The sequence below is a fragment of the Hemibagrus wyckioides genome, linkage group LG25 (assembly GCF_019097595.1).
Source record: "Hemibagrus wyckioides isolate EC202008001 linkage group LG25, SWU_Hwy_1.0, whole genome shotgun sequence".
Taxonomy (NCBI): domain Eukaryota; kingdom Metazoa; phylum Chordata; class Actinopteri; order Siluriformes; family Bagridae; genus Hemibagrus; species Hemibagrus wyckioides.
The window spans coordinates 4110547-4136200 of NC_080734.1; the positions used below are offsets into that span (position 1 = coordinate 4110547).

At 42.1% G+C, this 25654-nt stretch overlaps 1 protein-coding gene across 2 annotated transcripts in view; it reads left to right on the forward strand.

Annotated features, from left to right (window-relative positions):
* The first annotated feature begins 18705 nt into the window (after positions 1-18705).
* Positions 18706-25654, forward strand: part of mthfd1l (methylenetetrahydrofolate dehydrogenase (NADP+ dependent) 1 like) — a 63825-nt gene continuing 56876 nt past the window's right edge. For both annotated transcript variants that reach the window (XM_058379593.1, XM_058379594.1), the window contains exons 1-2: positions 18706-19028; positions 25349-25433. In XM_058379593.1, the coding sequence (XP_058235576.1) occupies positions 18790-19028; positions 25349-25433 (324 nt within the window). In that variant the 5' untranslated portion in view covers positions 18706-18789. The remainder of the gene's footprint in view (positions 19029-25348; positions 25434-25654) is intronic.

A 25654-nucleotide genomic window follows, 5' to 3' on the forward strand; every position in this document is an offset into this window, starting at 1 on the left:
TTTAGGTCCCACCTATCTCTCCAGTCTTCTAACACGTTACAATCCACCATGCTCTTTAAGATCACAAAATTCCGGACTTCTAGTAGTTCCCAGAATATCAAAGTCCACAAAAGGGGGTAGAGCGTTTTCGTATTTAGCTCCTAAACTTTGGAATAGTCTTCCTGACAGTGTTCGGGGCTCAGACACAGTCTCCCAGTTTAAACGTAGACTAAAGACTTATCTCTTCAGCCAGGCATACATTTAACACATCCCATAACCTTGTGCTCCAGTACATCTGATTAAATGCACATTATCATCTAGTACTGCTAATATTATGAACAGCAGCTACGCTAATGCCATTCCATTGTTTCCCTTCTTCTACCCATCCCGAGGCATACAGAGACTGTGCCGGCTCCAGTGGCATCCTGAGATGGACCAGGTCCAGCCAGGTTCTGCTTTGTGAGGATTGGGATATTCAAAGCAGTGCCATGGACAACAGCCTCCTTATTGATTTACATAACATTCTACACATGCTGTATCGGCATCACACAATTGTCACCCAAATGAGGATGGGTTCCCTTTTGAGTCTGGTTCCTCTCAAGGTTTCTTCCTCATACCATCTAAGGGAGTTTTTCCTTGCCTCAGTCGCCTCAGTCACCTCAGGCTTGCTCACTTGGGATAACATCTAGGACTGTGTTTCTGTTTAGATGTTTGTTGTTTTCTTATGTTGTTTCTCATGTAAAGCTGCTTTGAGACAATGCTCTTTGTTAAAAGCACTATACAAAATAAATTAAATTGAATTATTGAAGTATCTGCAATCTGACATATCAATATGGCACACAAAGCATAGCATAATGCACTGGGAGCAGCAGCAAGACATCAAGAACAGTCACTGGACAAAGGGTATACATGACCGTGATTACCATTTAGTATCGCCCGACCATTTGGGTGATAACACCTAGAACAATACCTACCCAAGGTATACATGACCGTGTTGACCATTTAAGGACATCCGGCTAGACGACAGTATCATCCAGCCATTTGGGGGATACTCAGTTCTTACACTAATTTACATTTAAAGTGAAACTCATTTAAATTACAGACGGGAAACACTGTATAAAAGGTTTGAGCAGGATTTGTCCTGAGTTCTTTTTGACTCCGATGAACCCAAAGTACTTCATGTATTTTGTCACTGCGACGCTGCAATAAACTTCTACATTAAGATCTTCAACACCCTCATTGTTTTATTTTTCTTACAGTGGAAATGTCTAAATTGGGCCCAAAGTGTCAATATTTTGTGTGGCCACCATTATTTTCCAGCACCGCCTGAACCCTCTTGGGCATGGAGTTCACCAGAGCTTCACAGGTTGCCACTGGAGTCCTCTTCCACTCCTCCATGATGACATCACAGAGCTGGTGGATGTTAGAGACCTTGCGCTCCCCCACCTTCCGTTTGAGGATGCCCCACAGATGCTCAATAGGGTTTAGGTCTGGAGACATGCTTGGCCAGTCCATCACCAAGGCAGTGGTCATCTTGGAGCTGTGTTTGGGGTCATTATCATGTTGGAATACTGCCCTGCGGCCTAGTCTCCGAAGGGAGGGGATCATGCTCTGCTTCAGTATGTCACAGTACATGTTAGCATTCATGGTTCCCTCAATGAACTGTAGCTCCCCAGTGCCGGCAGCACTCATGCAGGCCCAGACCATGACATTCCCACCACCATGCTTGACTGTAGGCAAGACACACTTGTCTTTGTACTCCTCACCTGGTTGCCGCCACACACGCTTGACACCATCTGAACCAAATAAGTTTATCTCGGTCTCATCGGACCACAGGACATGGTTCCAGTAATCCATGTCCTTAGTCTGCTTGTCTTCAGCAAACTGTATGTGGGCTTTCTTGAGCATCATCTTTAGAAGAGGCTTCCTTCTGGGACGACAGCCATGTAGACCAATTTGATGCAGTGTGTGGCGTATGGTCTGAGCACTGACAGGCTGACCCCCCACCCTTTCAACCTCTGCAGCAATGCTGGCAGCACTCATACGTCTATTTCCCAAAGACAACCTCTGGATATGACTCTGAGCATGTGCACTCAACTTCTTTGGTGGACCATGGCAAGGTCTGTTCTGAGTGGAACCTGTCCTGTAAAACCGCTGAATGGTCTTGCCCACCGTGCTGCAGCTCAGTTTCAGGGTCTTGGCAATCTTCTTATAGCCTAGGCCATCTTTATGTAGAGCAACAATTCTTTTCTTCAGATCCTCAGAGAGTTCTTTGCCATGAAGTGCCATGTTGAACTTCCAGTGACCAGTATGAGAGGGTGTGAGAGCGATAACACCAAATTTATCACACCTGCTCCCCATTCACACCTGAGACCTTGTAACACTAACGAGTCACATGGCTAATTGATAAATTAGGATAAATGGCTAATTGGGCGCAATTTGGACATTTCCACTTAGGGGTGTAGTCACTTTTGTTGCCAACGGTTTAGACATTAATGTCTGTGTGTTGAGTTATTTTGAGGAGACAGCAAATTTACACTGTTATACAGGCTGGACACTCACTACTGTACATTGGAGCAGAGGGTCAATTCTTCAGTGTTGTCACATGAAAATATATAATAAAATATTTACAAAAATGTAAGGGGTGTACTCCCTTTTGTGAGATACTGTATATATAATAATAATAATAATAATAATAATAATAATAATAATTATATAATGTAATTAGCAGAAGGCTCGATCCAGAGCTATTTACAGAAGGCCTCTGACCCCGTCATTACATCCACACCTCGTCTCACACTGCTATTACCCCAGCTACACTACTGGAGCCTTCAGAAATTTGGGCTTGGGTGTTTTACTCATTATTGGATCAGTGCTTGGTTTCACACTGATACAGTAAAACACTTCAAAACTGTCTTCAAATTTTCTCCTTAAGAATTGAAATTTTGGAAGAAATTAGCATCGGCATACGAAGCATTTTCAACATACGAACGAACCGAACCGAACGCCGGCTATTTTGTAGATTTTTGGGAGTCTGGAATGGATTATCTACATTTACATTATTTCTGAATTAAATTTGTATGCCAAGGTTCCAGTGTAGTAGTAATAATAATAAATAACTAAATAAAACATTCATTTAAACAAAACTGGCAAGTCCCTTAAAGGTTAAAGGTTGTCCCACTTTAGACCTGGGTGTCTGACCCATGGTGGGATTGACCGCTCGTCACAGAATGGACTGTGAAAAAGAGCTGTATCTGTTTCTTTTTAAAAAATTTGGTGCCTTTCGTGGTTGAAAGGATGTTCATCAAAACTACCTACCTTCCTTCTTACCCACCTAACTGCATACTGACCACCACATTCTGCCACACCCACCTGCACCACCAGGCCTCACACTCCCACCTGCCCCAGTCAGCCCAGCCCACCCAGCTACCCCAATAGGCCCCCCCTCCCACCTACCCTGTCAGCCTGTACCACGCAGCCCACCCCTACCCCCCCCGCTCCGACACAGCCCACACCATCGCTGCCTCCCGGCCACAGCACGACACACCGCCCACCCCCTCCAGACCTATCAAGCGTGCCCACCCTCCGGTGGGCCCCGCCTGTCATGCACACTATGTTCCCTGCCCCTCCACCTACCTAAACATGACCACCCCCCACCCCCTCCCGGCCTACCCAGTCCCACCCAGTCTACTGCACCCTCTCACCCCGCCGAATCCACCGACCTGAACACACACCTAACTAAGAACTAGAGCTGCACGATTACTCCTTAAAAAATGGCCATCACGATTCCACACCATCTTAATCCTACTTTACTACAGTTCAGCTAAATCTATTTTCATGGAAATGAGAGAAGTGTAACGAGGAGAGAGGAGCGTTACCAAGTATCATCTATTTTTCGGTTTTAAACTAGATTACGCTGCATTACAAGCAATGTTTACTCACGGTCTCTACACCAAAGGGTAACACCACCAACCTGTTTAATCACCTGACACATTCCAGACCACACTAACGTTAATAAAAGCGACGTTATTCAGCGCAGGGGAGCGTCAATAAATGACTAACTGAATGACACTAAACCGATGTTGTTACAAACACCTTCACACTGTCTTTCACATGTGAGTAAAAATTATCATTTAAAACATTAGATGGAATTGGATTCACACAGCACATTAAATTAAAATAATGTCTAATTTATTTTACTAAAAGGCTTAAAAAGAAGATAAAATAATAAGATAAACGTAATAAGATTAAAACTAATAAACATAATAATCTATAATAAGAATAATAAAATAATCTTAAGATGATTTTACTTTTTTACAAGTAATAAATTCTATTTAAATAATAGAATTTAAAATACATGTATTAAAATTAATTATTAATATTTTAAATAAATTCTATTTATTACTACAAAAGTGAAACAAGAAGTGCCTCTTTTTATTACATTTTGAGGGCTTCTTCTATTTTATATGAATATTTTTATAGCAAAATTGTGATTTTTATTTATTTCTCATGAAAAACCTGGTAGTCATTTGTTTATATTTGTTTAAATTTAATTAAAGCAAAGAGCATTTTTTCTGTTTTGTTTGCGTTTGGTAATTTAAGGTGCAGGGTTTCTAAATCACTAAAGTTCATAGAAATAGAAAAGCGTGATTTATATTCTAAAAAAACGTTAAAAAATATTTTTGAAAATTACGACATATTTCTCATTTGGTCCAGAATCGTGCAGCTCTACTTCACACCTAAACACCTGAAACTCAACCTACTGACCTACACAACTGTCCACCTACCAGCTCACTGACTGACCACCTACACATACCTACTGACCTACACAACTGTCCACTTACCAGCTCACTGACTGACCACCTACACACACCTACTGACCTGAACAACTGTCCACCTACCAGCTCACTGACTGACCACCTACACACACCTACTGACCTGAACACTGTCCACCTACCAGCTCACTGACTGACCACCTACACACACCTACTGACCTATACAACTGTCCACCTACCAGCTCACTGACAGACCACCTACACACACCTACTGACCTACACAACTGTCCACCTACCAGCTCACTGACAGACCACCTACACACACCTACTGACCTACACAACTGTCCACCTACCTGCTCACTGACTGACCACCTACACACACCTACTGACCTACACAACTGTCCACCTACCAGCTCACTGACTGACCACCTACACACACCTACTGACCTACACAACTGTCCACCTACCAGCTCACTGACTGACCACCTACACACACCTACTGACCTACACAACTGTCCACCTACCAGCTCACTGACTGACCACCTACACACACCTACTGACCTATACAACTGTCCACCTACCAGCTCACTGACTGACCACCTACACACACCTACTGACCTGAACAACTGTCCACCTACCAGCTCACTGACTGACCACCTACACACACCTACTGACCTACACAACTGTCCACCTACCAGCTCACTGACAGACCACCTACACACACCTACTGACCGACACAACTGTCCACCTACCAGCTCACTGACTGACCACCTACACATACCTACTGACCTACACAACTGTCCACCTACCAGCTCACTGACTGACCACCTACACACACCTACTGACCTATACAACTGTCCACCTACCAGCTCACTGACTGACCACCTACACACACCTACTGACCTGAACAACTGTCCACCTACCAGCTCACTGACTGACCACCTACACACACCTACTGACCTACACACCACCTGCTCATATATACACAAATCTCTACCTATCTACACCCCACCTACACAAATCTCTACCTATCTACACCCCACCTACACAAATCTCTACCTATCTACACCCCACCTACACAAATCTCTACCTATCTACACCCCACCTACACAAATCTCTACCTATCTACACCCCACCTACACAAATCTCTACCTATCTACACCCCACCTACACAAATCTCTACCTATCTACACCCCACCTACACAAATCTCTACCTATCTACACCCCACCTACACAAATATCTACCTACCTACACCCCACCTACACAAATATCTACCTACCTACACCCCACCTACACAAATATCTACCTATCTACACCCCACCTACACAAATATCTACCTATCTACACCCCACCTACACAAATATCTACCTATCTACACCCCACCTACACAAATCTCTACCCATCTACATCCCATCTGTACAAATATCTACCTAGCAGGGATAACTAGCATGCGCAGGTCTGGTGAGCGGTGAGCAGAGGCCGTGGGGCTCGGGTAGGCAGGCGGGGCAGGCCGGACGGGCCAGGCAGGGCAGGGCAGACTACGTGTACAGGCAGAGCAGGGCAGGTCGGGGGGGGTTAGCCATATGGGGCAAGCTGTGTGAGCTGGGCTGAGTGGGGCAGGCTGGGTGATGCAGGCCGGGTGATGCAGGTAAGGTGAGGCAGAATAAGTGATGTGAAGTACGCTAGTTGAGGCGTGATAGGATAGGAACGGTAGGAATAAACTTACATTTAGAATTGTTTTGATTATTCTCAACAATTTTGATCTGAACTTAGTAGTTCTGAGTTCAAAGAATATTCAATGTGCATCTATATGCATGTGATGTCAGGTGTAATAATAATAATCTAAATATTATAGACATCACTTTTCATAATACATGTTTAGTCTGTGTCCTTGCCAGTGATGTTTTATAGTTAAAAAAAAACCTTAACATTTATGACTGCACTAATAACTATAGCACTGATAACAAAATCTTATCAAATAAAATCTAAATGTAAAGGTGATGAGGAGAGTTTACAAACTATACTGAAACTCACATATCACAAAATCTCCTCAGATAAAATCTAAATGAACAGTCTGTACCGGTGATGAGGAGAGTAATGGGCTTTGGTTTTGCCTGAGTGATGAACTTTCATCCGTCTACATCTGGAGAGCAGACCATCACGCTCACCAGGACAGAACCACAGGCCACTGGACACTGATGAATCATTATTCATTCATTTATCTGCCTTATGGATTCCAGAGTCGTAGACCGAGACGTAGCTTCCTTCCCCAGCAGCTTTCCTACAGTGCACGCACACGCGCACACACACACACACACACAGTAATTCAGTTAGTACTCTGTCCTGTCTCTATGTTGCTCTGAATATGAGCATCTGGAGTAAATACAAGAGTCTGAATTGAAAATGATACGAATCCTTCACTAGCTACTCGGCAGTGTAGACACCTTGCTAAATGTTTTAGAAATGTTAACAATAGTCTGTGAGGATTGTAACGTACTGTGAACTGGGTAGACACTTACACAAATCTCTACCTACCTACACCCCACCTACACAAATATCTACCTACCTACACCCCACCTACATAAATCTCTATCTACCTACACCCCACCTACACAAATATCTACCTATCTACACCCCACCTACACAAATCTCTACCTATCTACACCCCACCTACACAAATATCTACCTATCTACACCCCACCTACACAAATCTCTACCTATCTACACCCCACCTACACAAATATCTACCTATCTACACCCCACCTACACAAATATCTACCTATCTACACCCCACCTACACAAATCTCTACCTATCTACACCCCACCTACACAAATCTCTACCTATCTACACCCCACCTACACAAATCTCTACCTATCTACACCCCACCTACACAAATCTCTACCTATCTACACCCCACCTACACAAATATATAACCTGTTTTCCTTTAAGAACTACTTTTACAAAATGGATATTGTTTTCATTTAGATCATTAAATTAGAGTTTTACACACTTGTCAGATTGAAGATACAAAAAAATCTCTCTTACCTCGGTCTGAAAGTGTGAACCGTCGCGTCTCCAAAGTAGAAATGATCTCTTCAGCAGTCCCACGTCAGTGTTTTAATTCCGAGTCCGATTCTGTTACGTCACATGACATCAGTCACATGCCCTAACATGCCCTCAGTCACATGCCCTAACATGCCCTCAGTCACACGCCCTAACATGCCCTCAGTCACACGCCCTAACATGCCCTCAGTCACATGCCCTAACATGCCCTCAGTCACACGCCCTAACATGCCCTCAGTCACATGCCCTAACATGCCCTCAGTCACATGCCCTAACATGCCCTCAGTCACACGCCCTAACATGCCCTCAGTCACACGCCCTAACATGCCCTCAGTCACACGCCCTAACATGCCCTCAGTCACATGCCCTAACATGCCCTCAGTCACATGACCTAACATGACCTGAGTCACATGACCTAACATGACCTCAGTCACATGACCTAACATGACCTCAGTCACATGACCTAACATGCCCTCAGTCACATGCCCTAACATGCCCTCAGTCACATGACCTAACATGACCTGAGTCACATGACCTAACATGACCTCAGTCACATGACCTAACATGCCCTCAGTCACATGACCTAACATGACCTGAGTCACATGACCTAACATGCCCTCAGTCACATGACCTAACATGACCTGAGTCACATGACCTAACATGACCTCAGTCACAGCACAGCTGCTGTAGCTTAGCAACACTGTATCTTAGTGTAGACGATGCCAATCACTTTTCTTTCTTTTTGAAAGTGTTTTTGTAAATGAAATGATATTGTAGCAACCCAGAAAATAATATGTACACAAACGGCAGACGGTTGTCTCTCCAAAAAGTTTATTGCCAAATAAATGTTTGTTATTAAATTAATGTTAAAAATAAAAAAACAAAGGCATGTCAAATTCTCGTCTCCACACTCCCCGGAGCCCCGCCCCCTCACTTAGCGCTCCATTCACATGGAGGATTTATGTAAACGACTCTATTCAGATGGAAGTAAATGCTAATTGCTGTTGTTTGGGGGGAGTGATGTGCTGATGCCCGTGTCCAACAGAATAAAAATTCAAATAATAGTAATCATCATGCTTTTTTTTTGCTGTTTGTGTCCAGCATCGAATAATTATTTGACCGTGAATGTCTAGAATGTGGTTTTGTGAATTTATGACTGAAATAAAGCTGCTCACATCGGCGCGCGCTTTCACTTTGCAAAAGGCAGCGTTTATTTAGCGAGTATATATTTGTGTATATGTTGTTTTGCTAAGCAGACGAAATGTAAAATCAATAATAGTACCACAGAAAAACAACATAGCACAAATATATACTCGCTAAATAAACAGTAAATAAAAGTAAAAAAGCGCGCGCCGATGTGAGCAGCTGTATTCCAGTCATCATATCAGATCACCCAAAAAATAAAAGATCACAGTGCACGTTGTCTGTGAAAGGCTGGAATGTGGTTGTGAATATGACTTTTAGCGAATGTTCTAAAAGAACTGCATTTCAGTGAAAATTTCAGAAACCATGCTTTATTTTTTTTGTTTCTCTGAACAAAACCTGGCCTCAGTGTACCCTGTTTCTGTAGGAGGAATCTGAATGTATAGGTGCGAACAGCTGAGACAGCAACAGGAGTCCAGGGGAAACCTGGTGTCACCTGAGCCAGGTGTCAATAGATCTTACATATTCATGAATAGTCATGGATTATTCAGTGGAACAGAGGCTCTGCTGAAAAAAGTTAGGCACATCAGCCACTTTACCCCAAATAAAAGGTCTTTCTGAGTGTTATAATTTAGCTGTTTTTCTATGGGCACACACCCAAGACTTTCATGAACTCAGTCCTGTGTTCAAAACAATCTGCCAGGTTTGTTTATTCTCCATTTTCACTGTTTTTCTGCTAGAGTTCAAAATTCTATTTTCGTGTATGTGTATTTTGACATAAGCTTAAAAGTCACACACGAATCTAACATATTTACATCAGCCATATTATGAAAGCCCAGTTTGTGCTCTATGTAAATAAGTTGAAATGTATTAGATAGATAGATAGATAGATAGATAGATAGATAGATAGATAGATCAAATAACAAAATATAAAATATAACAAAAAATATATCAAAATATAGCAGAATATAACAGTATAAAAAAATAGCATAAAAATACTAAATACAGAGATCTAGGAATAAATATGGAGAATTAGATAAGTAATGTGCAAAAACAAGTGTTTAAAGTTACAGACCTAGTCGATGTGCAAAAACTGTTATGTGCAAAAACTGTGTGTTTATGAGTCCTGTGCAAATCTCAGTTTATTGAGAGTTCTGTGCAAACTGTAGTGTATTGTGTGTAGTGTGTGTTTTATTGTACAGTCCAGTACAAAGAGAACAGTAGTGTCAGCACTGACTTCTCCCACCCCATGTGGAATTAAAGAGTCGCATGGCATGGGGGAGGAACGACCTCCTCAGTCTGTCAGTGGAGCAGGGCAGTGACAGCAACCTGTCATTGAAGCTGCTATTAGCTGCTACATTGGTAAAGATTTGAAATGTACACAAAATTAAGAAGAGCCCCGATTCACTGCAGGTCTACAGAAAGGCCTCAGACCCCTGTTGGACTCTTGATCAGAAGATAATGAGCTCAAATCCCCAAACCACCCAAATACTGCTGGTGGGCCCCTGAGAAAGGCCCTTAACTCTGTCACAAATGCACCATCCTTCTCATGGCATATGCAGGACTAAAACCCTACATGGGGAGCAGAAGCACAGTCTTGGTGCCGGACGAGAATCAGGGACCGATCCACTAACATTAGTGTCTGTCACAGTATCTTTAGGAAGCAGAAATCTGTACATTTCTAGTGCACAAGGCGCAGGCTCTGCTACTAGCTCGTGTGTAGCTAGCCTGAACTAGCTAATGTTAGCTAAATTAGTATTAGGAAGAAACTACATGATAAAAGGACGATAGTAAAATAGCAGAACTGGAATGAAGAAGAAGAAAATGCGAGGGAAACTTGTAGCTGATGTTAAATTCATCTTCAGATGGTAAACTTCATACACTTTACAAACAACCTCGTTACCTGAGTGAATGAAGGAACTCTGTGATTGGATGTTCGCTGCTTTTTCCATGAACAGTGATTGATCAGTGATTGAGAATACACACACAGAAACGCCCCTGTGTGTGTGTGTGTGTGTGGAGAGATGTCACTCAAAATCGCGTACAGTAAACGGCAACAGTGCTCAAATAAAACCATCAACATTTACTTAATTCCTCTACACTCCGGGGCAAAATTCGGGATAAAACATTCGGGGCTAGATTAAAATCATTCGGGTCTCGAGCCCTAGCAACGCCCTGTGTATATATGTATGTATGTATGTATGTATATATGTAGGGGCGTCGTGGGTGGGGGTGGGGGGTGTGTGACTGAGTGCATAGGGCCCTGGCATCAGTGGCATGTGAGGGGCCCTGGCCGCCTGCGCTCAAAGATCCTCAAATAGTATTATTATTATTGTGAAATTGAGTGTACAGTGCCTGCGCTCACACGCAGTATTCTGATCCTCGCTGTTTTAGTAAGATTCGGCACACCCACCCGTTTGGGTGGACACCTCCTATAAGAACAGGGTGCACGCAAATCTGAATGATTTAATTGGTCATTCAAGAACAATGCCAAATGATAATTGGCCGTGAGGGAGCACCGGAGCGCGGATTCAGCAGTCAGAACTAAGCGCCGAGCGGGCGAGTCAAGACCGACGCCGTGATGTACACAATGTCCAAACAAAAATCGGGCTACCAAAAAAGAGGGAGAGAGGAAAGGAAACAAAAATCAAAGCCAGCGTGGTGCATAATGCAATACTTAATTCAGAGCTTTTATTGGTTTCTTTATTTTAAACACGTCCAGACGTCCAGGATGGTTTGCTGATTCATCATCACACATCCAAACATCCAGAAGGTTGGGAGCCCTGTCTGACCACTCACATCCATAAGTTTTGGCGCCCTGTCTGACCACTCTCATCTAGACGTTTAGCCGCCCTGTCTGACCACTCTCATCTAGAAGTTTAGGTGCCCTGTCTGACTACTCTCTCTGTCTGACTACTCTCATCTAGATGTTTAGGCGCCCTGTCTGACCACTCTCATCCAGATGTTTAGGCGCCCTGTCTGACCACTCTCTCTGTCTGACCACTCTCATCCAGATGTTTAGCCGCACTGTCTGACCACTCTTATCCAGATGTTTAGCCGCCCTGTCTCACCACTCTCATCCAGATGTTTAGGCCCCCTTTCTGACCACTCTCCTCCAGATGTTTAGGCGCCCTGTCTGACCACTCTCATACAAAAGTTTAGGCGCCCTGTCTGACCACTCTCATCCAGATGTTTAGGCGCCCTGTCTGACCACTCTCATACAAAAGTTTAGGCGCCCTGTCTGACCACTCTCATACAAAAGTTTAGGCGCCCTGTCTCACCACTCTCATCCAGATGTTTAGGCGCCCTGTCTGACCACTCTCATACAAAAGTTTAGGTGCCCTGTCTGACCACTCTCATACAAAAGTTTAGGCGCCCTGTCTGACCACTCTCATACAAAAGTTTAGGCGCCCTGTCTGACCACTCTCATACAAAAGTTTAGGCGCCCTGTCTGACCACTCTCATCCAGATGTTTAGGCGCCCTGTCTGACCACTCTCATCCAGATGTTTAGGTGCCCTGTCTGACCACTCTCATACAAAAGTTTAGGCGCCCTGTCTCACCACTCTCATCCAGATGTTTAGGCGCCCTGTCTGACCACTCTCATACAAAAGTTTAGGCGCCCTGTCTGACCACTCACATCCAGAAGGTTAGCCGCCCTCTCTGACCACTCACATCCATAAGTTTTGGCGCCCTGTCTGACCACTCTCATCTAGACGTTTAGCCGCCCTGTCTGACCACTCTCTCTGTCTGACTACTCTCATCTAGATGTTTAGGCGCCCTGTCTGACCACTCTCATCCAGATGTTTAGGCGCCCTGTCTGACCACTCTCTCTGTCTGACTACTCTCATCTAGATGTTTAGCCGCCCTGTCTGACCACTCTCATCCAGGTGTTTAGGCGCCCTGTCTGACCACTCTCTCTGTCTGACCACTCTCATCCAGATGTTTAGCCGCACTGTCTGACCACTCTTATCCAGATGTTTAGCCGCCCTGTCTCACCACTCTCATCCAGATGTTTAGGCCCCCTTTCTGACCACTCTTCTCCAGATGTTTAGACGCCCTGTCTGACCACTCTCATACAAAAGTTTAGGCGCCCTGTCTCACCACTCTCATCCAGATGTTTAGGCGCCCTGTCTGACCACTCTCATACAAAAGTTTAGGCGCCCTGTCTGACCACTCTCATACAAAAGTTTAGGCGCCCTGTCTGACCACTCTCATACAAAAGTTTAGGCGCCCTGTCTGACCACTCTCATACAAAAGTTTAGGCGCCCTGTCTGACCACTCTCATACAAAAGTTTAGGCGCCCTGTCTGACCACTCTCATACAAAAGTTTAGGCGCCCTGTCTGACCACTCTCATCCAGATGTTTAGGTGCCCTGTCTGACCACTCTCATACAAAAGTTTAGGCGCCCTGTCTCACCACTCTCATCCAGATGTTTAGGCGCCCTGTCTGACCACTCTCATACAAAAGTTTAGGCGCCCTGTCTGACCACTCTCATCCAGATGTTTAGGCGCCCTGTCTGACCACTCTCATCCAGATGTTTAGGCGCCCTGTCTGACCACTCTCATCCAGATGTTTAGGTGCCCTGTCTGACCACTCTCATCCAGATGTTTAGGTGCCCTGTCTGACCACTCTCATTCAGATGTTTAGACGCCCTGTCTGACCACTCGGGGATGACTTTTTCCAAGCAACACTCACATTTTCTTCAGAAAAAGTACATGTCTAGTATTTTTTTACTCTGTTTTTACTGCATCTGTACCTCCAGCTTCCTGTTCTGTAGAGCTGTGCTGTTATTTAACTCCTGCTTTACTCTCTCTGATAGGAAGTGTGTACAAGCATTCCACAGCCTCATTCTGTCTATGGGTATGTAAGTGACAAATAAAATATGAATTTTGTAAAATTTATTACAGTTACTATCACTAATACTACTGTTACTACTCCTACTGCTGCTGTTAATACTACAAATACTACTACTACAACTCATTACATACACACACACACTACTAGATCATTATTAGTAGTAAACATACTGTTACCACTAATACTACTCTTACTACCGTTATTATTAGGAACACTATTAGTATTGTTACTATCACTAATACTACTGTTACTGCTATTATTATTATTATTATTATTATTATTATTATTATTATTATTATTATTATTAATCTGGATTCAAAAGGCAAAAGAGACACTTAGATTAGACTGCTCCATAAATAAATTATTATCAGTAGCAGCACTAACGTCACTAATACTACTATTACTACTACTACTGCTGTTACTATTAGGCTTCCTCCTCCTCTTCTTCCTCGTCCTCCTCTTCTACTACTACTACGTCCTCCAGTACTTCCTCCTCACACCAGCCCCATGTTTCAGCAGAGCATCTATTACAGAGTCAGATGGTGATGTCTTTCAGTTAGACACTAATTACACAGGTATGATGATCTTTGGGTTTAATCGTGAGTAAGATGAAGAAGAAGAAGAAGAAAAAGCTTGGGCTTGTGTGTGATGATACCTGTGTCTATGCAGGGATTTAGCTTTTAGAAGTAATAGCTCCCCCTCTCCACGCTAACATGAACACAGACCCCTCATCATTTTAAATTAGACTCTGAGCACGTGCCGTTCTTTCAGATCACTCATGATGTTGGGCTTAGAGCTTTCACTGCTGAGAGAGAGGGAGAGAGAGAGAGAGAGAGAGAGAGATTCTTTTAATTTCATACCAAACAATGCAAATTAGGCCTTGAAAATCTTCAAAGCCCTCAGAGCTAAACATCAGGGACGTAGTCTGTTTCTTCCAGGAGAAACAAATGATTTATTTAGGGCTTAGGTCTCCTGATATTGGGTTATGTAATGGATTGATGGGTTTGGCCACATGAGAGAACGACTGTGTAATGATAGCAATTCTGAAGCTTGTGAGCTTCAATTAAAGGGCACAAAGTCTCTGTCAGTGTGTATGAAAGACAGAGAGAGTGTGAGTGTGTGTGTGTGTGTGTGAGAGAGAGAGAGAGAGAGAGAGAGAGAGAAAGATACAGCACATTTACTGATGAATGGAAAAAGAAAATGAATCACCATGGCAACGTGCTCCTCACTACTGTCGCTCGGTCTGTCCTGGTTTGTGTTTGTTGTGTGTTCCACACTTCCAGGAAGCGGTCAGCACTCGGGGTGTTCATTTAAGCCTGTGGGCTACGACCAAATGACAGATTCACACTGCACCTTTCTTGTACCAGGCTTTTTCTTACCATCACATTGTGTCTCCTTTGTATAAACTCCATGAGATAACCGCATACACCTCTCAAGTGGCAGCTCTTCAACAATCCACGTGAATATAAACTCATCAGGAGCCACACAGAGTACTTTTTATTTACTCCTCTGATACCACAGCACATGACTTTTGAACTTTTTACATCATATTTTTACCCATTTATAGTTACCTGAACCAGTTCCGCTCCTGTTTTTATCTACGTTATAGCAGCTATAAACACTCTCTCCTTCACAGCCTCGATTTTATCTCTCTCCTGAAGATCATGACACTAAAAAAGTCACAGATTCTCATGTTGCTCATGAAAATTCCACGAAGCTTAAGCTCCTTGAAATCATCTGACCGTATGAAAGAGCTGTTACTATGGAAACGGTAGCGTAGAAGATCGAGCAACCTGTGATTGGAAGCCGCACTACTGTCAGAGCTGCTGCTGGAGAAAATTCATCGACGTTCAACAGAATTGAGAATTTATCATTGAAAATCAAATCAAATTCACTTTTCTACATTGAAATTTATTTCTTAATAAAAGCCTAAATAAAAGTCTCTTCATCTTGTGGTTTAATAGTGAAATTATTGACGTGAGATTTACTCAAGAAAAGTAAACAAAAATTGTACATTTAATCATATTTTAAGTTTACATGAGCAATATAATAATAATAATAATAATAATAATAATAATAATAATAATAATAATAATAAACTCTCAGGGACTTTTATAGGACACCGGAGACTCTTTTAGAGCTTAATGGCGAATAGAGGAAGTGACGTCGATGTCGATAGCAGCGTCTTCACCCTTTTCTCCCCCTGGTTCAGTACTACAGTGTGTGATTATAAATGTGTCCGGCAGAGGGCAGTACAAGCAGCGATCACCAGTGTCCGGTCTGAATCCAGCTCACAGGAGAAGGTGTGAATTTAAAACATTATATCAGACCTGGAGATGATGTTCCTGGGGTAGTACATGATGTTTTCTAATTGCTTATGCTATAAAATTGGCTTTTAGTCCCATAAAGCATACACTTTGTTTTGATTTCAAGACCAGAACATTATTATGAATTGTTCCTATTTTCACTGAGAAAACTGGCAATTTTGCGTCTTTTTCATCTACATAAAGTGAGAATAAATCATATGAAGGTGTATTTATACTACAGGAAAATGATCAGTGAGTCGTTTCCACACTCATGATTTATGATCATGTTATAAATCCCTTCCCAAAGCAGCCCCCGAATCCCATCTTGTTCCTGTTATTTTGTCCTCCATCACCTCGTTTAGTATCCAGTCAATTTTGGTGGAAATCTCTCGTCATGTTCCTCTGAATACGCTCCCATGTTCTCCTAGAATTGACCAAGATGGAGATCATGACAGATTTGGACTTTGAGGGACATCCTGCAGCTCAGTGTGCCATAGTTCTTCACCTCAGAGAAGAGTCTCAACCAGCTCCATGTAGGTTTGGGGTTTTACACAAGAAGATCTGAACCTCTGAAAAAATCTCCAAGCTCCATGATGCTTTCTGCTTTCACTTCTTTATCTGTGATCTGATGAAGATTTACGACCTGGATTTGACTTTTGCCGCTTAAGAAAGAAGTCTTGAAGGTACTTGAAGGATTTTGAATCCAGTGAGATGCAGTGGTAGCATCAGAACCTGGTTCTAGCTCTGGGTTAAGGCTCTGGGTTGTTGAGTAGAAGGTCAGGGTTGAAGCCCCAGCACCACCAAGCCAAGCTTCCTCTGTTGGACCCTTGAGCAAGGCCCCTAACCCTCTCTGCTCCAGGATGCTGTATCATATCTGACCCCAACATCCTAACAAACTGGAACATGTAAAGAACATTATTTCACTCTGCTGTATATGTGACAAATAAAGGCTCCTGCTTAACGGCATCCGATACCCACGTTCCACCTGGTCCAGAACCTCCCTGTTCACCATACCATCACCATCATAGATAGATAGATAGATAGATAGATAGATAGATAGATAGATAGATAGATAGATAGACATTCATATAGATAGATAGATAGATAGATAGATAGATAGATAGATAGATAGATAGATAGATAGATAGATAGATAGATAGATGAAATACTTACTCCACAGGTACAAGAAATTTTCCTTTTCTAGGAAACACACTGGAGAATCATTAGGAAACTCAGTCAGTGTCATTGTCTTGTTCCATCTCCAGCTGTGCACATGCTCACTATATATTACACCACATCTTTTTAGACATACAATTAAAGTTCTTAACATTTTTAGAATTTTTGTTCTTTCAGATCTGGCTCCTGTGCTCAATTTTCCGGGGGTTGGGTCTGAGAACAAATCTGTCCCCCCTTTACTGTTCTACTACACACTGAGAAACATGTTGTGATCGGTCAGTCTCTGTGGCTAGAGGTCAGAGGACGTCATCCTCCACATTCTCCTCAGTTTCAACACTCTTTACACCTCGTCTTTTTAAACCCAAACATTTCAAACAATGGAATTGTCAGAATTACTGTAAAATACTAAGGACTAAAAAAAGGATAGAAAAAAAGAGCAGTAAGCACATCAAGTTCATTTCTAAAGCATAGATTTAAATCTAATTCAATTTTGGGTTTTTAATTATGCCTTCTTAATTAAAATTGTTTTATTTTTAAAGCTAAAACCGTCTCTCCTCCTACAGACACCAGAATTACATCTGCTTAAAAACTGTTGGTTTTTTGAGGCTTTAATAAATCTCTACATTTAGTGCTGTTAGTACCAGTGTTGTGAACATTGTCTTTCTGTCTTAATAAATCACATGACTGGACCAGGTTGGATATGTGACATCACTTCCTGTTGTAAACTGTGTGTAAGGTCGTGTGTTTTTCTGAAATAAAGTCACAGAAAGAAAAGAACTTTATTTGTTAGAACTACTTGGTCAACTTGATGAGGAAAACAGAAATCCTTCTGAAACACTACAAATACTTAAAGTCCTGAGTGTCTACTTTCATATGAGCTTCATATTAACCTCCACTGTGGAGTGAGACATGACCAAGACACTCAATCATCATCATCACACACACACACACACACACAAACTTATGAATAAAATGTGACTCTACATAATGTTTCCAATTAAACTGGACTCACATCAGCTGAAAGATTCACAGCAGAATCATGTGGAGTTTATTATTATTAGTATTATTAGTATTATTATTATTATTATTAAAACACACAGGTACAAAATTTCTTTTAATATATCACCTTTATAAACAGATCCATTTAAAAAAAACATATTTAATAGTCTATTATATATTTCATGTCCTGAACGAATCGGTTCTCTTAAGTGAATCAGTGAATCGATTTGGTTCTTATCTCAGTCCTCGGGTTTTTCACATCGGAAGACCGTTGTGGGTTCGGGAGTGTAAGAATGAATCGACACAAAGAGTCGATTCAGTGAAGGGAATCGCAACAGAAAGTTAGTAGTGTGCTCGTGAGCGTGTTTGTCTGTGTGTGCGCGCGCGCTCTCTCTCTCTCTCCCTCCCTCCCTACCTCCCCCCCCCCGTTTGCTGCTCCCTCCATAACCGGGTGTTCTTTCTCTCTCTCTCTCTTTTTGTTAAACGTCATGAAACTCTCTCCGGTTTTCCGTCACGCCTGCTCACGAGCCGTGAGTCTAAAGGGAACGTCCAGGCCCTGGAAAAGCTCGGTACCGTGGAACAGGACGGGGTTTTTGGTGCCAGTTCGGCGCGCGGCGTCCAGCAGCATCGGCGGTACCGGAGCTTCGGAACTTACACCGGCTCTCAGCTTTCAAAACTCACCGCGCGAGCAAACCGGCGGCGGGTCCGAGTTGGAAAACATCGTCCGGTAAGAACGACGTGTGTTTATTCCAACTAACTTGTAACAAACAAACAAACAAACTGTTACAGGAAGCAGAATTCGGGCGCTGTGATGTTTTTTGTTTTCATGTTTCTAATGTTTTCATCAGTGATGTTTATTCTCTATCGTCACGAAAACGTGAAAAGCACGTGAAAATCTCGTTTTTCAATGGAAACTTTACTCAAATCAGTTCCACGTGCTGCCGGTGTTTAATCCGAACTGATGTAATATTCCCAGGGTTGCCAGATTGGGCCGTTTTGCATTCACACTTCCAGGATAAACTTCCACAAGAAGTAATTCATTTAGTAAATGACACACACACACTATTTTTTTTAAATATACTTTTTATATTTCAGGTTAGTGCTGGATGATATAGTTAGAATAAGTAAAATGTATTTATTTTTGTAGGCATCACACATGAAATTCAGTAAATATTTTTTTAAAAGTTGTCATTATTTGTTCCTGACTATTAGACACTATAGAAAAGGAAGATTTGTAAATTGCATTATTACATTTAATTATACTGTATATAATCAATGATTTTAATCATTAGAATATTCTAATCTTTGCCTGTTACTTAGCAACCAAATCTTACATGTGAAGGCTCTACGTGTCTGTCTGTCTCTGTGTGTGTGTGTCTGTGTCTGTCTCTGTGTGTGTGTCTGTCTCTGTGTGTGTGTCTGTCTCTGTGTGTGTGTCTGTCTCTGTGTGTGTCTGTCTCTGTGTGTGTCTGTCTCTGTGTGTGTCTGTCTCTGTGTGTGTGTCTGTCTGTCTCTGTGTGTGTGTGTGTCTCTGTCTATGTGTGTCTCTGTCTATGTGTGTGTCTGTCTATGTGTGTGTCTGTCTATGTGTGTGTCTCTCTGTGTGTGTCTGTCTCTGTGTGTGTCTGTCTCTGTGTGTGTCTGTCTCTGTGTGTGTCTGTCTCTGTGTGTGTCTGTCTCTGTGTGTGTGTCTGTCTGTCTGTGTGTGTGTGTCTGTCTGTCTCTGTGTGTGTGTGTCTCTGTCTATGTGTGTGTCTGTCTCTGTCTGTGTGTCTGTCTGTGTGTGTGTAATATATCAGTAATATTTAATCAGTAATCTTAATCATTAGAATAGTCCAATCTTGTCCTGTTGCGTTGCTTAGCAACCAGATCTTACTGTGAAGGCTCTACATTACGTGCTGGAAGAATGGATTAGTGCTTGAATTATTAATATTAATAATAAATTACTTAAAGATATTTAAGTATTTCATCTTCTTCTCATGGCTGTTATCTGTGATTAAAATCACTCACTCGTTCTCTCTGTAGAGTTTTATTACATATCCGTATTTCAGTAGGAGAGCAGCAGCTTGTACTGAATCTGAAAGAATTTTGTCAAAGCATCATCAGCGGCTCGATAAGACCTGAATGCTGACGTTTTGGTGACTTTTAGACTTTTCTCTAAACACACACACACCCCGCTCCAGCGTGATAATGACCTGAGTAAGTCTGTCAGCTCTTTAGAACTGATGATAACGTTTCCTGAACAAAGTTACGAAACTCTTCGTACTGCTCCCAGGACAGCTTTTGTAACCGGTGGCCTGCGGGCAGACGTGTCTCTGCGAGTTATCACTTGTGTATCATGTGACCTGCCACTAGAAAAAACTAGCTTAATGGATGTTAAAAATCTGTGCTCTTCTAGTTTGTGCTACAGAGATTCATTTTGCAGATCTTAAATAAGAAGGTTTGACATTGTTTATCATTTAAAGGAGAAGTTCACTTCCAGAACAAAAATCTACAGATAATCTCCTCACTCCCTTGTCATCTAAGATGTTCATGTCTTTCTTTCTTCAGTCTTAAAGAAATGATGTTTTTTGAGGAAAATATTTCAGGATGTTTCTCCATATAGTGGACTTCAATGGTGGCCGTGAGTCTGATCTTCCAAAATACAGTTTAAATGCAGCTTCAAAGATCTCTACACCTCCATCCCAGCCCAGGAAGAAGGGTCTTATCTAGACAAACCACTGGTCATTTTCTTAGAGAAATAAAAAACGGTATACTTTTTAACAACAAAAGCTGATCTAGCGCTAGCTCTGGGAAGCATGATCGCGACGCTACGTACTACGAAATCACGTCAAAAGGTCACGCGTGGAGATCACGTGACCCACCGATGGCAATGGCGGTGTAGTTCGATCGCTCCCTGACTTGGTATCCTAAATCTTCTTTTGTTTTCAGTAAAACCATCACCATTTGACTTAATTTGATCGCTGTGTTAACAGTGAACGAATGAAGATGGCAAAACGTCAACTAACGCTAACTTCCCCGGAGAAAAAGCGGGTTAAAGACCCTAGTAATATTCCCAAGGGGGAACTTCGCGCTATTGTTGCCGACGAACTAAAAATGCATCTTAGCTTCGTCAGGGAAATGTTTAAGGAAGAATTCACCCCTATTGCGGATAGACTTGGTGTTCTGGAAGAAGACGTTCGTTTGATAAGAAACAAATTTGACAACATGCAGACAGCTCTTCGTAACGCAAAGAAAGACACAGTGGAAGTTAAGCTAGCCGTGGATTCCCTTCAGGAAAAGTTAGCAAGCATCGAAGATAAGAGCTGCCAGTCTAATATCCGTCTAGTGGGGCTGAAAGAAGGCGCAGAAGGAGATGATCCCCTGCGATTCATACAGAACCATCTTCTAAATGGATCCCATCTCTTGCCGGCAAGGTAATGGAAATTGAAAGAGCCCACCGTATATATAGCGGTGAACGCTCAAAAACAACCCCTTGTACATTTATATTCAAGATGCTGTGCTATCAAGATCGGAATATGATCCTAAATGGAGCTCGAGATGCTGGAAAGATCTTGTATATGGGAACGATGTTGTTGTTCTTCCCAGACTACAGTACTCGCACAGCGTCCCAGAGGAGAGCGATGGCATTGGCAAAGAAAAAGCTAACTCAGCGGGGAATATCATCTTTTATGCTCTACCCCACGGTAGTGAAAGTCACACACTGAGGGAAGATTTTACTTCTTGAGTCATCGGCTGAGGTTGAAAAGTTAGCTCTCAATCTGGATCCTGTCGTCAAGTCTTCTCTGAAGGGAGCTGAAACAACTGTGCCACGAAGCAGGATGAATCTGTAGTTCTTATGGAGGGCACCTCTGAGAAAATCTGAGTGGTTTTGCATCTGAAAATGACCGGGTCAGGTGTTGACGAATGAACCGGACTGCTAGGTTGGCCGCACATCCAAAGACTTTTGCTTTAACGGCCGGTAGAAGAGTGCGTTCTAACTCTTCGCTTACTGCCCACTTTGATCTTGTTTTTGTTTTTTTGTTTTATGCCTGAGACCGCCCACGTAAGTTGAATCTGTTTTATGCATCCGTTATTGTGTGCAACATGTCTATGCTTATGTATGTATATGTTCTGATCGCCGCTATATTGAGATACACTTTTTATCCCTCTAATTGTTTCTATCTGGATGTGTTTAGGTTTATGCTATGTGTGCATGTATGTATATATATGTATGTATGTATGTATGTATGTATGTATGTGTATATATATATATATATAATATATATATATATATATATATATATGTATGTGTGTGTGTATATATATATATATATATATATATATATATATATATATATATATATATATATATATATATATATATATATACATACTTATATATATATATATATATATATATATATATATATATATATATATATATTTATATATATGTGTGTGTATGTATGTATATATGTGTATATATAATATATATACTGTGTGTATGTATGTGTATATAGGTATATATGAGTGATGTATGGGGTGTATGTATGCATGTGTACATGTGTGTATCTATGTCTATATATATGTAACGCGGGCAGCTCTTGGGCTTTGTTGTATAGTTGTAATCAAAACGTTTCAGAAATAAAGAATCAAAAAAAAAAAAAAGGTCACGCGTGAAGTAGGCGGAGCTACAGACCCAAACTTGCGGGCATCATTGAAGTCCACTACATGGAGAAAAATCCTGAAATGTTTTCCTCAAAAAAACACCATTTCTTTATGACTGAAGAGAGAAAGGCATGAAGATCTTGGATCACAAGGGGGTGAGGAAATTATCTGTAGAGTTTTGTTCTGAAAGTGAATCTCCTTTAATATATACTTAAAACATCTGAAATAATGCGCTCATATTTATTTTACAATTTATATTTGATGAACAACAAAAAGCCTCCTGGTGGTCCAGCGGCAGGATCCCGTGCTCTCATTGCCGTGGCCCGGGTTCGATTCCCGGTCAGGGCGCTAACCCAGCCACTGAAGAGTTAACTCTCAGTGACGGCCCCAAGCCGGATTAAATGGGAGGGTTGCGTCAGGGAGGGCATCCGGGTTAAAACCTGTGCCAAATCAAAACATGGGGACCAAATGATCCGCTGTGGCGACCCTGAAACAGGGAGCAGCTGAAACAACAAAAACAACATATTTGATTTGATTTGTAAACAGTAGCTTGAAGTATAAAGTGACACAAACTCCTGATTTCTGTTGATTCAAAATGACTGAGGAGGATTTTATGATCAGATATTCACTTCCGTGCTTCACCGATTCGAGTAGTTTACCTCAGAAAACAGCAAAAAAACTCAAACCATGTGTATTTTCAACATTTTTGTTCTCAACTACTTCTTCTTTCGGCTTTTCCCTTCAGGGGTGGCCACAGCGAATCATCTCTCTCCACCTATCCCTATCTTCTGCATCCTCAACACTTACACCCACTAGCTTCATATCCTCATTTATTACATCCATATACCTCCTCTATGGCCTTCCTCTTTGCCTCCTGCCTGGCAGCTCCATGTCCAACATTCTCCTACCAATATACTCACTCTCCCTCCTCTGAACATGTCCAACCATCTTAATCTGGCCTCCCTAACTTTGTCCCCCAAACGTCCAACATGAGCCGTCCCTCTGATGTACTCGTTCCTAATCCTGTCCAACCGTGTCACTCTCAACGATCACCCCACAGCTGATCAGTTTCGATTCTGATGTACAAATGTCTGGCTTGCTGCTCATCTCTCTCTCTCTCTCTCTCTCTCTCTCTCTCTCTCTCAGATAAACCCCTCACACTCATTCCTGCTCGCTCATCTTCATTTTTTCCACACACTGATCAGGACAACAGTCTGGATGTTGACCATCAAAGTGCTTGAGAAATTTTGATAATGAATAGAAATCAGCCGAGGTGGATGTTATGGTATAAGTTATTGTGTTAGCTAACTGGAAACACTTCAAACTCTGTTATACCGACGCATCCTGTGGCTAAGGATTAGCAATAAAAAGTATTTTTCGGTTATTTCTTTCAGAAAACCCTTAAATGTTCTTCACAGGACCATACGGAGAGAGTTCCTGTCAGAATGAGTTACTACGGGGCTGTAAAGTTAAAGTTGTTGGCTAGCTAAATTGGCATGTCAACCAGCTAGCTAGCTAGCAAAAGACAGGAATAAGTGGCTAATCCCAGAGCGATGATCCTAAAACCAGGGACTTCTGGGTGCTTTGCAGTTTAAAAGCCTTTATTTTGACTGAAAGGAAGTAAAGGAAAATAAAACATTCTGCTAGCTAGCTAAGTCACGAGTTAGCTTTAATTTGGAGTTAGCTAAGGAGCAAAGCAAAGCAGTGAGAAAAATGGCTAGCTTAGTAAAGTGGCTAGTTAGCTACATTAGGACTAGCATTTGTTTGTCCTTGTATTAATATATTTAACAGGTTTAACTTGATCCTGTGAACATCAGGACATAAAACTTCACGGCTATCAGCTGCTTTGCTTGCTTGCTAGCTAAAATATTCAGCTGTGTGTGTGTGTGTCTGAGAGAGAGTGCGTGTGTGTCTGTCTCTGTGTGTGTTTTTGTATGAGTGTTGGTCTGAGAGTTGTGTGTGTCTGTGACTGTCTGTGTGAGTGTCTGTCTGAGAGTGTGTGTGTCTGAGACTGTGTGTGTGTGTGTGCGTATGTGTGTCAGAGATAGTGTGTGTCTGTGTCTCTCTGTGTTTGTGTGTGTCTGAGATTGTGTGTGTGGGTGTCTCAGAGTGTGTATGTGTGTGTCTCTGTGTGTGTGTTTCTGTGTGTGTCTGTGAGAGAGTGGGTCTGTTTGAGAGTGGGGTGTGTGTGTTTGTGTGTGTCTGTTTGAGAGTGGGGTGTGTGTGTGTGTGTGTGTGTAAAGGTTACAGCTTCCTGACTGCTTTGCAGTTTAACTGCAGCAACTTTGCAGAAAGTGAGAAAATCTGTAATCGTGTTTCCATCTGTTAACACACACAGCTGTAGGACGTCATGTACCTTTATCATCGTGTGTGTGTGTGTGTGTGTGTGTAAAACAGAGACATCATCCAGAGGAGCAGAGAGGAGCTCGCTGCTGTAGTGAAAACACACCCAGGTATCAAACCCACCCTGGCCATCATACAGGTACCATACTGACTGCACCAACCACATCCACTTCTGTCCTCCATCACTTCACTTCTGTCCTCCATCACTTCACTTCTGTCCTCCATCACACCTGTCCTCCATCACTCACCTGATCGAGCGCTACATATGAGTGATGAATAGAAGTGTAGAATTATAATAAAAATAGAATTTTACTATAAATGTAGGAGGTGTACATTTTTTTTCACTTCAGCATGAACTAA